Source organism: Electrophorus electricus, chromosome 22 (assembly GCF_013358815.1).
Source record: "Electrophorus electricus isolate fEleEle1 chromosome 22, fEleEle1.pri, whole genome shotgun sequence".
In the NCBI taxonomy this organism is placed as follows: domain Eukaryota; kingdom Metazoa; phylum Chordata; class Actinopteri; order Gymnotiformes; family Gymnotidae; genus Electrophorus; species Electrophorus electricus.
The window spans coordinates 7,828,481-7,845,244 of record NC_049556.1 but is presented as its reverse complement, the minus strand read 5'-3'; the positions used below and the strand labels follow the sequence as shown (position 1 = coordinate 7,845,244).

The window sequence follows — 16,764 nt, the reverse complement described above, 5'->3', positions numbered from 1 at the left end:
TTCTAAAAAGCGCCTCTGTAAAATCACCCTTCTAAACTTCTCATAAAGCAGAGCCGCCTTTACAACAGCAAGAGACAGTAAAAGACGCAACACTGAAGAAATGTTGCTGTTACTGTCTTGGCCATTGGCTGTCTCCATGCAGTAACACCCATTTAGCCAGTCCCACAACTGTACACGTCCATACAAGCAGGCCTGTGGTAGTCAGTTGCGCATGATGATAAATGGTTGAGGTTCAGGCCTCACTGAGCGAAGAGAACGCAGGGAGTGCGAGACAGCTGTCGGGGGGGGGGGGGGGGGGGGTTGTTCATTCAGCAAATCCATTTAGTTCTGAAGCTAGCTGTTAGACCAATGCACAATGAAACTTTGGACTGGATGACATATTTGGATGACAGGAAGAGAGAAAACATGGAGTTTTTTGTTTGTTTGTTTGTTTGTTTGCGTTGAATGTAAGATCATATGAGTGTCCACTAACATCTCTTGTGTCTGTGTCCAAACAGCTGAGCTAAACTTGGATCGTACTAAATCTTTCTGGGCCAAGGGGTCAGGAAACAGTGGGAATGTGAAACTGCAGACTTCTCTGGGACTCTCTCTGGCTCTCTATGGCCTCTTGTCAACTGTTCTAGTATGACCAAATCAATCTTTCACACTATACCAAAGGATCTGAATCAGCCTCACCTTTCACCCCTATAATGTTGGATCTGAGTTGGATCATTGTTTGACGCGGAGCCCACCACTGCGCAGACTTTCTGATGCACATTTCTGCCATTTCCACATTCTGAGATTTTACAAATTTTACAAATTCTCTCTCAGACCCTGTTACCTCCCTTGTGCTCTTAGTTGCCACATGCAGGGACACTCACTCCCGGCTACCTTCAGTGAGGTAGCATGCACTAATTCCACAGTTTCTCCGAGAGTGAAAAGACAGTGTACTTCATGCCCAGAAGTACCTCAAGAAGAGGTTGTTTTTTTTTTCAACTGCAACATGGCTGTGCAACTACCTGGCAACTACCGCGCCCTAATTGGGTGTCCCACAGTGCTTTGAACAGGAATGTAGGCCAAGTCAGCAAATGTGTTCACGGTTAGTTAATTTAGGTATCGCCCCATGACCTTAACCCAGTCTGAGTTCACATGTGGTCTCATGTAGTCTCATGAGATCTCGTGTGGTCCAAATTACCGAACAAGCAAAACCAAAGGCAGTGCACATTCTCCAAGCACCCGAAGAACAGGACACTTCCTTATCAAGGCATATGATGCTCACATACATGGAGAACTGTGCAGCACGGGCCTTTTTCAAAGCACAGACTAGGGCTGCTGAACACTATTCTGTATATTTTTAAGGCTCATATAATTGACTCACGGGCGCCTTGGTGAAGCACAGCTGCAGAAGGCAGAGAAAGTATCCTGCTTTAAAACATACCTAGCTCTACACGGTGAGACTTAATGAGTCAAATTCTCCAGCTTTTTCCATGGACCAGTGTGAAACTACAAGCCACCGAGTTACTTCCATTCTTGAAGGAGTTTGAACTGATTCTGTTAAGCCTCAGCACAGCTATAAAATTAAACCTAATTTCTATAGACAGCTAATAATGAATTTAGCTTGTCAAAACCAAGAATATTCATTCATAGTTCATTTGAAATGTTAGTTAAAACTGAAACTAGAGACACTGAGATAAATGTGTGTTGATGATCAAAGAGCACTTCCCTTTTGCTCTGACATGTCTGAAGCTATTGCTAGTAGACTCATTTTGCTTCAAGTCAGCAGAAACTAAAAGAAAAAACCTCTCCTATTCTTATGGACACTTTCCGCTCCAGCTGCTGATTAAAAGAAAAGCATCCAGTACATCCAGGACATGTTATTTTTTATTATCCAGACAGATATGTTAAATTAATGGACAATGTATATATTTTTATAAAATGCACAATGCTTAGCGATAAGCCATTGCTCAGCATATCAATAACATTTGAGAGCAGTGTTAGCCGAGTTTGCATTCGATGACAGATAACAGCCAGCACAAAAATTCACATTTTTATGGGTTGTCCAATATGGTGTTCTGTTGTTGCCCTGGGTGTGTTTCTGTAGAACCCAGACTCCCTGGACGCTTCTATCCAGAGTTTGCTCTTTGTGCTGTACCCTCCGTTTGAGGCCACAGCATCCACTGTCCTTGGTCAGCTCTTCCAGGTCATTGAGGGTTGTTACCATGGAGACCCTCTGCAGTGTTTTACGGACTTCCTGATCCCAGCCAGGCATCTCCTGGAGACTGTGCAGCTTGTGTGAGTGTGGGAAAAAAAAAAAAGAAGGAATGAGAAATGTGTCAAAAGACAGTTTACATACAGAGTAAACATGACTAAAGAGAAGTAAAATGGCTAAATACTCGCTGATATTCTGTTCCTTTAAAATAAAATGTTAATGAGGTCAACTGACTTAAAAAAAGAGATATTTAATTCAGGCTTTATTTTAAAGTAGGCTCTCCTGCAACAAACAAAAAGAGATGATTACACTTGTATCAACCACTGAATCTTATCATGTTTATCTGCACAGCTATTTAGGTAATGGTGACCTTTGATAGCCAAGATCAGAAGCATGTGTCTGACAACAAGAGCATTTCTTTACACTATTACTGTCATTTTGAAGCTTTCATTGGCAGTTGCTCTAAAATGGACTTTTTGGGCTATATTGTCATGCCAACTAATGTTATCTCCTTCTCTATGTTATAACTAGTATAGTTATAACTATATACCATTTTGAAATAATATTTTTACACGTCTTTATCCTTTTGGAAATTCTGCTTGTATTTGAAGTAGAAATCCACTAGAGGGAGCTGTTCAATTGCTTATTTTGGAATACAGTCACGTTGGCAAAATTCTTATTTCCTATGTGAAGTCAAAAATGACTGAAAACAAAAATAAAGTGCAATATATATATATATATATATATATATATATATATATATATATATATATATATATATATATATATATATATTTTATTTTTTATTTTATTTTATTTTTGAAGCTATATATATAAATATAAATATATATATATATATATATATATATATATATATATATATATATATATAAAGCTATAAGCTATAAGCTATATATATATAAAGCTATATATAAAGCTATAGCTTTTATAAAGCTATATATAAAGCTATAGCTTTTATAGCTTTATATATATATATATATATATATATATATATATATATATATATATATATATATATATATATATATATAAGTACATAATTTGTTAGTGATGTCTAGTTAGTGATTTTGTGTTAAGGCTGTACTAAAGCATCTTAACGCTTTCCCGTTTTCTGGACAGGCATCTGATCTGGTGTTTCGTTTTGTGGGCTGGCCACTGTGCCTCCATGACCGCATCGTAGTCCACCTTGCCCACCTCGACCCCCTGCTGCTTTCCCCGGGGGACTTCTACCTGCAGGTGGCACTGTTTGGACACCAGGCAGCTCGCATCGTGGTCCGGAGCCTTCTGGCAGAGGAGAGGCATGAGTTGGAGGAGAGTCCCATAGCCGAGGCCTCGTTCTGAAAGAACTGAACGTGGGCAGGCATGACAAGCCACTCAGTCATTGCCTGCTGGCCACCGAGCAGGGTGTAGTCAAGGTGCCTTGGGATCAGGTGGCCAGCCCTGAGTTTGTGGATGAGTCACAGCGCATGGCTTGTCCTGGCCCTGCAGATCAGCAAGAGTCTTCGAGCGGACATTACTTGCGGGACTCACCTGTGCCGCCTGGGTATTTAGTGGAGACCAGGATCCGTCCTGCTAAGGATGGTATCGCGGTGTCTTTGTGCTTAGTAGACAGTTCCAGTCAGAGTGGGATGGAACCAGATGGGCCAGGGATGCCAGTGGGCTGGGTGTCTCCTAATACTTGGGACAGTCGCAGTAAGAACTGTTTTCGGGGACAGTATCTAGAACATGTGGACGTTACTAAAGAAAAGGAAGTCGTGGTATGCTCTAGGACTCAAGGTCAGCCTAGAACTCCTGTGCTAAAACCCCATGGGCTCACAACTTCAGCTGGTTCTGGCTCCTCCTTCCATGGCCACCGCCCCTGCGGACGTACTGTGCGGTTTGCAGAGCAACCTTGCACACCTTGCATGAGGAGGAAGCACAACCAGGGGAGCCAAGGCCAAGAGTGCAGATACAAGGAGTTTTACATGGAGACACAGCAAAGCCCTGCCATTGTGGAGAAAAGTCCTCAAGAATCAGTCCCCTCTGGGAGAAGTATGAGGATCATTTCTAAAATGCTCCACAGACCTGTTCTGGAATGTCCTGACCAGAGTCCTTATGATCAAACGGTAGATAACAATTGCAGTGAAGATGACCGAAATGTCCCTGGTTTTCCAGGCATTTCTGAGGACTTGATGGGCATACGTGAAGGCACCATTACCTGTCTCGTGCCAAATGTGGTTGGAACGTCTGAGAAATGTCATGTTGTAGTCCAAGGACAGCCCAGCGAAGGCAGCAGGGACGGTTATCTGGAAACGCTCCCAAGGCTACATGTAGTTCCTGGGAAAAAGACCACTGCCTTCGGCCTTGTTTCTCCAAAGTTGAACAGGCGAAGAACAAAACCAAACGGTGAGAACAATTTCACACATCATTTTGGGACACAGTGGGTAGAATGACTATGTTCATCAGTGTGCGTGTGTGTGTGTGTGTGTGTGTGTGTGTGTGTGTGTGCGTGCGTGTGTGTTTGTGTGTGTGTGTGTATGCGCGCGTGTGTGTGTGGTAGGATGCTTCTCTGAAGATGACCCCCAGGATCCTAAAACATTTTCCCCTCTTGCTAATGGATCCTGGAGAGATGGACCTAAATCCACAGAGACACACACTGCTGGCATGGAACAAGTCATACCTACAGGACCAGCAGCACCACCAGCCGCATTCAAACCAGAGACCTGCCTCCTGCAGTTAGGGGTCGCCTGCCTTACAGGTATGACATTTTCTACTGGGCTCTGTCATTAGAAGCATCTTGCTGGATGCCTGCGCTGTACTCTGATGTCCGTGTGTCCCTCCTCTGGTGCTCCCCTCCCCCTCAGGTGGCAGAGATCGCTCAAGCAGGCCTGTGGTGGAGGTTTATGGGGATCACACACACTGGGGGTCTCCTCTGGTCTCCAGCCTGGAGCTCTCCACACTATTGCTCTATTTCAATACCATCACCAGGTATGAAGTATTTCTAAAAGGCCTCACTCGTTCATCAACAGGAATATTGCTTAAGTGACATATAAGACATTTAAAGGTCTCAATGGGACTACACTCTGTTATTGTCTGAATTAATTGTAAATGTTTAGATTAGTATAAAGTCACATTTCAAGCATGCAGGCTTGTGCGGGCAATCTTACATGATGTAATTAAATTTCACGGTCCTTTTTTGTTTGATTGTTTAATTTTGTTATCCTGACTCCTCAGCACTCTTATTGCAGTGCAATCAGTAATAATTCCTTTTTTTTTTCATTTGAACTATATTTATGCCTCATTGAATTTCATTCCTAAGATGGAAAATCCTAAGGTCCTCTTCACGCAATCAAAAAAGCAAAACCGTGCAATATACATTTCCACACAGGAAAGTCCAAGAGGTTGGCCTGACAGTTGTGTACGATGCCCGTAACACAGCCCCACACCCGGCATTCACTGAAGCACTGCAGATGGTGCAGGTGGGTGTTCCTAATTTGCTTCAGCATGATAAAGAATCACCAGTATGTAATCAGCACCAAAGCCAAGTTGCTTTGTTTTGCTGACTGAACAGGGCTGAGTCTTGCTTTGGCATAGACAATTGGTTTCCAATACAGTCCTTGAAGACCCTCAAATGGTCACCATTTCTGTTGTAGTCCAATTCCCAGCACAGTCTTTATTTGATCATGTAGTTCCGGTATGTTATGGAGGTGAGCGTGCCTAGGAGAGGCTGTGTAATTAATTCCAGACTGAGGTCTGTCTTTTCCGGGGCTCCGGCTCGGGGTCATTGTCTTTGGAATGATCTGTGTTGATTACAGGAGAAGGACCCACGAGCTGTCCACTGTGTGCTGCTCCTGCAGAGTAAAGGTTACAGTCACGAGAAAGACTCAGGACGGATGGTTTGTGCCACATACGTTTGCATAAGTATCATAGTATTATGGAAATGGGGAGTGGAGTAAGTATATGGAAAACTTGCAAAGCTTCTCTTAATGGAAGAACCTGAACTATGCACGAGCTACAACAGACCTACACCTGTTTTAGTTCTTACGCTATTGCACCCGTTCTTACACTATTCATTATGACTAATTCTCTGTTTCTTTATTTTAATTTCAATATTTGGTACTGTGCCAGCCTTATAAGTTTTGTTTTAATATTTTAACTGAACTATTATTCAGAAAACCAATAAAAAACACTCCTTGCTCTTCATGCAGGACATTGTGGCCTCTCTCAAAGCCCTTCATAAATGTATAGAGCGTAGCCAGCTGACCTCTGCACTGGGTGGGTCCTTTACCTACAGTCACAGAGACTGGCTCGACCTTCATCGAGTGAGTTCACGCAGTTGTGTTATTTAATGCTATTATATTTAAGAAACGCTTTTGTTGACTTTATCCAAATCTTTATCCATGACTTTTAAACAGCACTTTCCAGGAAGGCTTATTGATTGCTATGTTTTTTGGTAATGCTCACCAGAAGACCAGGCACTGTTTACATATCTTAATACCTATATATTCATTCCCTCTGTACCTCATGCTTCATTCTGTGGCACCCCAATCTGAGGTAGTCATGGCCATTAAATGTACAACACATTCTCAGCTTTACTCTGCTTTGGTATTTTTAAACTCCTTGGAAGCCGGAAACCCTAAAGGCTGCCAATACTCTTTGGCTCACAGGAACTGCACCCATTTGTGTTGGACCTGAAAGAAGCCAGAGATTTGCTCCTGGAAGCCATACGAAACCTGGAGGGAATACACAAAATAGACACTGTTCAGGTACAGTGTAAAATACCACCACTGTCTTCTGTCAGGTCTACGGTAATAGCCTATTGACACTCTACATGCTTGGGAACTTCAGCATGTCATGGCATGTCAAGATCTTTTTTTAGAACAACCTCACACATGTTTAATCAACACATTCAGACCATTCTAGCATGCATAGCATATGGCTCTCTGGATATCCATACAGCAGCTCAGTGCCTGTTCATCTCTTTATTTCTTTATCTCATTCAGGATGTGGAGCAGTGCATTAGCGAACAGAGAGCTCTGATGAAGGACGCGCTGCAGGACCCCCGATTGGTTGCCTTACAGAGGGAGGGCAGAGCCATGCTGGCCAGGTTGAGGTGGGAGTGTAATGTAAGAGCAGCACACTGCGAAGAGACCTGGTAAGGCTGTAGAGTTCATCTAAGCACACTTTAATATGGTACACACAGTGCTAGTCTGTTATACACACTTGCACTCAATCACACTGAACGTTACACCCCTGATAAACTCACCGCTATCGTCTTGCTGGTGTCAAATGAGGCTCTTATAAAGTATTCACAATAAATATGAACTCCAAATCTGTCCCCAATGCTAACAATCTTATGCAAATTTGATTTTCATGTAGAGTGCAGAACTTATGGTGGCTTCTCCAAACAGTGTTAGCGTACTGAATGTCTTCAGCGCCTGCCACTCTCTTGTAGTGAGGTCATGGAAACCGTGGAGGGCCTGTATAATCAGGTTGAGGAACAGGTCCATGTGCTGGCGAGGAGATCCAGTGTGTCTCTCCAACACCTTAACTTGCTGCTACAGCTCAGAGAGATGGAATCGAGGTTTACCAAGGTACAAAGTCTCATCGTGTCGTGGCCTTATTTTGGTGGACCTAATGTAATACCATTAATTACATGTATCAAAATTATTATCTAATAGTGATTTAGGATGTTTAGTGACAGTGTAATCAGTTTTTTATATGTTAGGTATATCAGTATATATCGTATAAGGACTGTTTCTTGGTGGTGTCATAGAAAATACAAAAGGAAAAAGAATAAGTTAGTGATTTAAGATTTCATGTAAGAGCAGGTGATCTGGCAGAGCCAGTGGAACCCCAACGAGCACATTTCCCAACGTCCATGTGGCCAACTGCTTTGTTAGGGACTTCTCCCAGTCCCATGTGATGCATTGCTGTATGCAGTTAGAGTAGACGAACAGATGAGGAACCGCATTGCAGCCACTACAGGATCAGGTCATGTGGTTTAACTGATGTTGTCTGGTTTTAGTGCAACACTTGAAGGAGACATTACAGAAAGGGATGGGCTTTAATCACCTGGAATAGATATGTTAGGTCAGAGCTAGACCTACACTTTGTAGAGGGGCAGATCTCTGTGAGGTGAGTCGGGCCCCCCAGATGTAGAACGTTTGTTTCTCCAGATAAAGGAATGGTTTGATGTGGAGGGAGACAGACAGCTGCTGGAAGCAGAATCTGTGGAGGTTTCCAGCGGGAGAATTCAAGAGACACTCAAAGGCTTCTCAACTTTCCTCTCTGAAGCAAATGTAAGCTTTGATATCCCCCTATAAATGGTTTGTAGTGAAAAAGACACACATGTAAATTTGAATGTAATACAGAGAAGAAATTCCTCCAATAATGTGTATTTTTTATAATTATATAAATTCATTATACTTTCAGTTTACTTACCCGTACAGTGTTTTACTGCCTACATTCATCCAGCCTTGATGCATCTTTCAATGTACTGCAGGAACAGAAGCTTAAGGCCATGATGTTACTAAATGAAGCAGAACGTATTCAGGGACCAAACTACCCTGAGACAGAAGCGTTCCAAACAATGGTATCCACCTTCAAATCCAGCTTGTCAGACTTCTTGTCTCGAGCAGAGCAATGTTGTGATGAGCTTCAAGACATGGTAAATTTGTGCCACTTCTGTGAAAGGGTAAGTTCCTCTTCCTTTCTTGCCTTTGGATTTTCATCAAATGAAGGGATTACTTTTTATTTTTTTATGCCGTAGCTATTGAAATGTGTGGATTAATGTTTGGCGAATGTAAAATTCACAGGCAACTGAAGTGGCTGAGGCCTGCTCACAACAATTGGACCAGATTCCCTTGCAGTGCATGGCTCAGGAGGAGAAATGGGCCACCCTTCAGCAATGCCATCAGAAGCTTATTGAGTTCTCCCCTGAACGATTCCAGGATGCAAAGGCCCTGGCCGGCTCTCTCCAGAGCTGCAGGGGTATGCAGGTGTGGAATATGGCTTGGCTAAGGTGTCAGGACATCAGCCAACAGCTGGAAGAGAGCCTGCAGGATCTGGAGCAAGCCCAGCATCGCTTGGTACATTTGACCTACGAGCAGCACGGTGATGGTGGCGAGGCAAGCACTTTCGAAGCGGAGCACCTGCATGGAGCACCTGCACTTCCACAGTCCAATATACAGCGGAGCATGCCAGAACAATGTGAAGTCAAGCATAACCGAGACCGAGAGAGCATTTACGGCACGGTGACCTGCTTTAACTTCAGGCAATCGCGAAAAGGTCGGAAAGGGTCCAGAACTGTTGCTGCTGCAGACCAAGGCCTTGCTGATTATGGCAAAAACACATCCAGAAAAACATCGCACGATGGCAGGCAGAGAGTAATTGAAGGATCAACCACAGCTGGTTGTCAGTGGTTTCCCTGGAAGAGCACCTTGAGCAGATCCAGAGGAGAGAACTCAGCTTCCAGCTCCTTTAAGACCTCACCTTCCAACTACACGGAATCTAACAGTCTAACACCCCTCATCTCTGATGTCCAGGTGCTAGAAGCTGCCAACTGTGGAACACAGACAACATTACCCGCCTCAGTACCGACCTATTCTAATACCCAGTCTGCAGTACCCATCTGCATTGGAGCCAAGACACCAGTACCCACCTGTTCTGAGACCCAGGAACCCTTATCAGCCAACTGCCAGGCCCAGCCCTGCGAAAGGCATAACTCCCATACTGGCAGGTTTTACTCAGAAGAGTCCAGCTGTGAGGTGGAGCTCTTGGGAAGTACTTCACCCAAGGAGGCTGTCAACAGAGGAAGTGGGGGAGGAAAGGCCTTGAATATCCCTGACACTAATACCAGCACTCTGTGAGATGTGACACTCTACCACTGTTAAATCACTTACACTTCTTTGGTTTGACTAACTATAACTATATAATTAATAGCCTTCATAGTTGAGATCATTACTTTTAACTAATTGCTATTTTAGGGTGTCAATAAATCACTTTTTGTTTCTGTCTCTGTTTAAAAGATGGCATTGATGTCAAACAGGTACAAAATAAATAAAGAATAAAACATCCTGAACAATATAATTTATTACATGAGGTAGAGTTTTTGGATATTGTAATATAATTCTTTTAAAAGTATTATTAAGAAAACAGCAAATTTAACATCCATCTGGGATCAAAGTTTTTCTGAATGTGCGTCTATGGTAAAATGCTATTCTCTCCAGCAGGAAACTGTGGTGCATCTTAGAGGAGTTGTTGGGGACAGAGCTGGAGTACGTGCGGTCTCTGGGTTATGTCCTGACTCACTACCTCCCCCTACTGGCCAGGCCGGATGTGCCCCAAGACCTGAGAGGTCAGCGTGGGAGGATCTTTGGGAACCTAGAGAAAATACATAACTTCCACTGTCATTACTTCCTGCAGGAGCTAGAAGTATGCAGGGCAGAGCCGTTGAAGGTGGGCCGCTGCTTCCTCAGACATGTAAGTTTTTTTTTATCCTTATCTCCTCCATATATGACTGCTGCAGCCACTTGTTCTCTACAGTAATGATAACATGATATTGTGACATATCCTTTTCTGTAATAAATACAGCGGGAGCTAAAAAGGAGCGTCATGTTCTTTTATTAATATGTTCGTATATTATTATATGATTGTATTCTTATGTTATTATATTCTTATATTATTTTGATGCATGCTTTGATACACAGAGGGAGAGTTTTGGCCTGTACGCTCTCTACAGCAAGAACAAACCCCAGTCAGATGCTCTTATTCAACATCACAAGTACTTCAAGGTGAGGAGAATTTGGCCAGAAAGATCTTTAAGAAAGAAATAAGCCAAAGTGTGAATCATCTCATTCTTATATTGACATTCATCAGTGAAAACTGTCTGAAAAGCTACTTTTATGTACAGTTATGCTCAGTTGACTTAACAGTCAACTGAGCAACCTGCACATAAATTCCAGCCAGTCCTGAAGAGCCAAAGCACAGTTTAGTGCTCTCCTTATGCTAACACCAGTTCACTTTAACCCGAGTCCGCCAACTTAGAATAGTACCGACCAGGCGTCTTAGAACAGCGTCCCGTAGAGATGAGCTATGCGGCTCGCCTCCTATGCCGACGACAGGCGGAGCGGCGGAGAAAGCCTCCTGCCGTCCTTCACCTCCTTCTGATCTTGTCTGTGCAGCGTAAGCAGATGGAGCTGGGGGACAGCATGGACCTGTCATCCTACCTGCTGAAGCCCGTGCAGAGGATCAGTAAGTACGGCCTGCTGCTGCAGGAGATGCTGGAGGAGTGTGGGCCTGACCACGGCCTGGAGCGCCAGGAGATCCAGGCCGCCACCGAGGTGGTCCGCTTCCAGCTTCGCCACGGCAACGACCTGCTCACCATGGACGCCATCCAGGACTGCGATGTGAGGGAGATATGTGTTGTTGACCTTGTGCACCTTGTGGATCTCCTGAGCTGTCATATTGTTTGCTCAGGATGTCAGGGTTTCAGTGCAACATGGCCAGTCTACAGTATGATTTTCTTCCATACACATTTCGCCAAATCAAGACACAGTGAATTGTGGCTTTGGTCGATAACAACGCGACTGTGGCTTATCAAAAGGCTTAGAAAGAATTTCATTAAACATCCTTTGGTAATACCAGTGTAAATGACTGAAAAAGCCGAATAAAATTAATGTTTCAGAACGGTTGTACAATTTCACAGATGTTTTTGGCTTTCTCCATATAATAATTATAATATTGACCAGCATAAAACCTTAAAACCATGAACAAATGTGCTGGATACTGCATAACCATTTATACCACTATGCATAACAAAGAGGCAGTTGAAGAGTTTATAATGAATCATTTGAACAATAACTGGTTGTATTTCAACGAGTACTGTGACGACGTCTCCTCCTTTCTCTGTTCAGGTGAACCTAAAGGAGCAAGGCCAGTTAATTCGGCAAGATGAGTTTTACGTAACGTTTCGTAAGAAGCGCACTCTGCGCCGAGTGTTCCTGTTCCAGGAGCTCATCCTCTTCACCAAGACAAAGAAAACCCTCCGTGGGGATGAAGTGTATGTCTGCAAACAGTCTTTTAAGGTATGTTCAACAGCAGACCTTTAAGCTTCTGAACACTGTGAGCTTTTAAACCCAAATTTAAAATGTGACATACTTCAGCAATCTAATAAAGATTATATTATTCTATATTATTATTATTATTATTATGCTTTCTGTCCTCACTTTTCAGTATATTAATTCACCTAAAATGCTTTGTTATTGGTTCCATCTGAAATGAAGACATGTGACATAGGAGTGACTCGGAGCTGTGGAGACAGCGGCCTGTGTTTTGAGATCTGGTTCAGGAGGAGGCAGGCACAACACACCTACATGCTCCAGGCTGAGAGACAGGACGTGAAGCAGGCCTGGACCATAGACCTTGAGCAGATCCTGTGGAAGCAGGCCCTGAAGAATAGAGGTGTGTATGTGAGAGAGAGAGAGAGAGAGAGAGAGAGAGAGAGAAAGAGAGAGAGAGAGAGAGAGAGAGAGAGAGAGAGAGAGAGAGAGAGAGATATTTTACAATTCGGTTATAAAGTAAGAATTAGTAAATAGTGCTCTAATTTTCCATGTCAGTTCCCTATACTTTCATTAATATTTCCATGAGTTATTAATATTAGATACAGGTGTGAATATAAACCTAATCTAGAAATCCTGGATTTTGTTTTGCAGAGCTGTGGCGACAGGAACGTGTGTTCATGGGGGTGGGTAGCAAATCCTTTATGGACATCCAAACCAGCGAGGCGACCATCCATGACAAAAGTATCTTCTGCCTTCTAACTGGAAGAGGTATCACCCTCAGTTAGACTCTTGACTATCTGTGGAAAGTCTTTCTCTTTGTCAATTTACAAACGGTTATAGCCTTTAAAATACAAGACACATATACACCCATAAGCCACAACACTGAGAAACAAATAATATTGATTATTTCATTACAGTGGCACCTGTCAATGGATGGGCTATATTAGGTAGCAAGTGATCAGTCACTTCTTGAAGATGTGTTGGAAGCAGGAAAAATAGGCAAATGTAAGGATCTGAGTGACTTTGACAAGGGCCAAACTGTGAATGCTAGAAGGCTGGGTCAGAACACCTCCAAAATGGCAAAAACTTTGCTGTTCCCAGTATGCAGTGGTTAGTACCTAACAAAAGTTGTCCAAGGAAGGAACAACCAGCTACACAGTCATGGACACCCAAGGCTCATTGATGTGAGTGTCATCTGATCTGATTCCTCAGAAAAGCTTCCATAACACAAAATGCTGAAAAATACATCATGCTGGCTATGATAGAAAAGGTGTGAGAACACACAGTGCATAGTAGCTTGGTGTTTATGGGGCTGTGACCAGTCAGAGTGACCATGCTGACCCCTGTCCATTGGCAATAGTGTCTACAATGGGCACATGAGCATCAGAACTGGGCCATGGAGAAATGGAAGATGGTGGCCAAGGTCTGCTGAATCGTGTTTTCTTTTACATCATGTGGATGGCTGAGTGCACTTTCCTGGGGAAGAGATAGAACCAGGATGCAATATGGACTGAAGGCAAGACAGAGGCAGATGCAGTGTATATTCTGCTGCAAAATCTTGGGTCTTGGTATGCATGTGGATGTTACTGTAACACCTACCTAAGCATTGTTCTAGACGCCTTCATGGCAACAGTATTCCCAACGAAACTGGCCTGTATCATCAGGGCACACTGCCATAATGCAAGAATTGTTCAGGAATGGTTTGACAAAGGTTTGACATGACAAAGAGTTCAAGGTGTCAATGGCCTCCAAATTCTCAATCCAGATCTCAGGCCAACCGCACATCTGTGGGATCTATGGAGGCCCCACCTCACAACCTATTGGTTCCACCTCGCTACACCTCGCTGCTTACATCTAGGTGTCATACCACTGGATACTTTCAGAGTTCTTGTGGAGTCCACGTCTTGATGGTTCAGCAATGTTTTGGGAGCATAAGGGGGACCTACACAATATTAGGCAGGTGGTTTTAACGTTACAGCTGATTGGTGTATACGCATATATGTTTTTGTCGAGGGCTTGCATAAGTTTGGATTGGTATTTTACAGGTCATTGCTTTCTGGGAGTGATGGCTACTGGATTTTTAAAAGAGAAAACACATCAATATATTTATTAATCAAGTAATCGATCTGGTTTTTTTTCACAGAAAGTGAAGGATCATTAAAAACACCAAATCTTGCGGTGTCCAGCTTTCCAAGTGATATGGCCCTGCCAAGGCCTGAATCGAATGGCTCTGGGAGCTGTGTCTCAACCTCAGGCAGCCGATCATCTTCCTCCTCTGGGCGAGGCTCCTTATCCCCCAGAGGTTTCCCTGCAAATCAGGTTCCCAGCAGCCATGGAATGTTCTTACCTCACGAAACCTTGTGTGGAGATGACCAGAACCAGTTCCTTAGAAATGGTATATTTTTAACGTGTCAGTTAACATTATGTTCACATCAGCATGCATTAAAAATAGACTATACAGGAACACACAAGACAAATTCTTCAATCTTACAAATTCCATAACTATTGCCTTGAATGTGTCTACTTAAACAAATCAGTAGTCTATTAGTAGTTTCAAGATTTATCATTCCTCATTTGAAAATGTGTAAAACTCAAGTTGGAAACATGTACTGATCACCAACAGCACAATATGCTTAATCTCCTTTACCTTTCTTTCTCTCGCTCTCTCTCTCTCTCTCTCTCTCTCTCTCTCGCTCTCTCTCTCTCTCTCCTTCACTCTTTCCCTCTTCCTCCCTCACTTTCTCCCTCTCTCTCTCACTTCCTGCCACTCTCTCTATCCCTTTCCCTTTCTCACTCTCTTCCTCTCCATCTTCCTCTCTCCCTCTGTCACTCCATCTCTCCCTCGCTCTGCCTCTTTCTCTCTCTCTCTCTCTCTCTTTCTCTCTCTCTCTCTCTGTCTGCTTCTCTCCCTCTATCTCTCTCTGGCTGTACCTACAGAAGACTGTTCAGGGTCCTTAGATGAAAGTGCCTGTGTGTGTGGAGGTCCTGATTCATATTGTGCTTCAAGAGGATTTCCTGCACTGCTTGCAGGCAGGTGCCCAACTGCTGCCACCCAGCCCAACCTGGCCTGCACACCCCAGCATAGCCCACCTGCTCCAGCCAGGAACAAACTCAGAGGGTGTGACCTACAAACCATGACTCATATTTATCAAAAGGATACAGAGCAGGTATATTCACTGCTGAATGATGTTAGTATGTTATCTACATAGTGTAATAATAATAGTAATAATAATAATAATAATAACAATAATTATTATTATTGTTATTATTATTATTATTATTATTATTATTATTATTATTTTAAAAAACAATTACTTGACTTTTATGTATAACTCCACTTATAGGCTTTTCTGAAAAAATACAACTGTAAATATATATACATTGTTTGAAAATGTTGAAAGGATCATATTTGTTAAGATAATGTTACGTAATTTCTAAAAAGAAAGTAACACTAACCTCACAATCTTTTACAGATCTGCGAACAGTTCCACTGACTCAGGAACCACAGACTCCTTTGGCGAGTGAAAGTACATTTCATGTGGTTGCTGACCATAGTATTTTAAAGAAGTCAGTACTTCTACTGAAGGCTACAAGAAAACGTGAGATACCACGGAGGAAAGTGATAATGTGAAAATGAAGGGATTATGACACAAATTCATAGAACTGAAGAGGCAGTCGTTTAGCAAAAAAGGTTACTGTAGGGGAAGTCCAACTGTAATGATATGATGTGAAAATGAATATGACCATATTCTTTCATTAAGTAACAGTGTCAATGTCACTGTGTCAGTTAAATAGTTTTAGTGATTAAGGCATCCTGGGTGTTGATGTAACTGTGTTCTTGAATCGTTTGCAGTAAATACCATTTTTTAAGTTTTCTGTCAGTGAAGTTTTGTAACAAGAATTTCTGTACATTGGCTTTTGCATGTGTGACATTTTTTGGAATGGTTTATTGAACGCTCCCATTTATTTGAGATTTATTCAACACTGTCCCATTTTTTTGAGATGAGAAATTAGAAAATATTGGGAATAAAAACAATTCAGTGTTACAAATTGTCACAGTACAGCCTAACGTCTCCGCGTGTGTGTCTGTGTTTGTTCGTCCGTATAGCCCTGTGTTTCACACCTGCTCCTCGTTGTGTGTATATAAGTCTTGTTTTTAACTGTGAATGTTGTCGATATTTGACCCTGATAGCCTGCGAGCTACGTGGTCGTTGTTGGGTATTAATAAACATATATGTTCCACAACACGTCCCCGGATCCTGCTTTGCCTACTCAGCATAATACACAAAAACCCACTTTATATTTATGGTGTTTTGTCATTATGTTAATTCATTTTTAAAAGATTCATAAACTCTGAGTTTTTATATATTGTAACACTCAAAGGTCTCCAAGAGCCCAAAACATTCTGGACAAAAGTCATAGTCAATAATTCTGTTTATATCAATATTAGGAACAGGGCAAAACATTAAACACAACAAAATGTGTTCATATTATTAGGTTTGTTTTTAGAAT

At 42.5% G+C, this 16,764-nt stretch overlaps 1 protein-coding gene across 1 annotated transcript in view; it reads left to right on the top strand.

Moving 5' to 3' along the window:
• Positions 1–16,475, top strand: part of si:dkey-65j6.2 (uncharacterized protein KIAA1755 homolog) — a 48,786-nt gene extending 32,311 nt beyond the window's left edge. The window contains 23 exon segments of the mRNA XM_035521741.1: positions 2,189–2,271; positions 3,329–3,542; positions 3,545–4,594; positions 4,749–4,946; positions 5,053–5,176; positions 5,577–5,667; positions 6,004–6,084; positions 6,397–6,510; positions 6,856–6,954; positions 7,192–7,343; positions 7,644–7,782; positions 8,368–8,490; positions 8,694–8,885; positions 9,007–10,055; positions 10,423–10,672; positions 10,900–10,983; positions 11,374–11,598; positions 12,106–12,276; positions 12,475–12,652; positions 12,904–13,020; positions 14,396–14,647; positions 15,190–15,419; positions 15,726–16,475. Of these exon segments, the coding sequence (XP_035377634.1) occupies positions 2,189–2,271; positions 3,329–3,542; positions 3,545–4,594; positions 4,749–4,946; positions 5,053–5,176; positions 5,577–5,667; positions 6,004–6,084; positions 6,397–6,510; positions 6,856–6,954; positions 7,192–7,343; positions 7,644–7,782; positions 8,368–8,490; positions 8,694–8,885; positions 9,007–10,055; positions 10,423–10,672; positions 10,900–10,983; positions 11,374–11,598; positions 12,106–12,276; positions 12,475–12,652; positions 12,904–13,020; positions 14,396–14,647; positions 15,190–15,419; positions 15,726–15,746 (5,237 nt within the window). The 3' untranslated portion in view covers positions 15,747–16,475.
• The last annotated feature ends 289 nt before the right edge of the window (positions 16,476–16,764 follow it).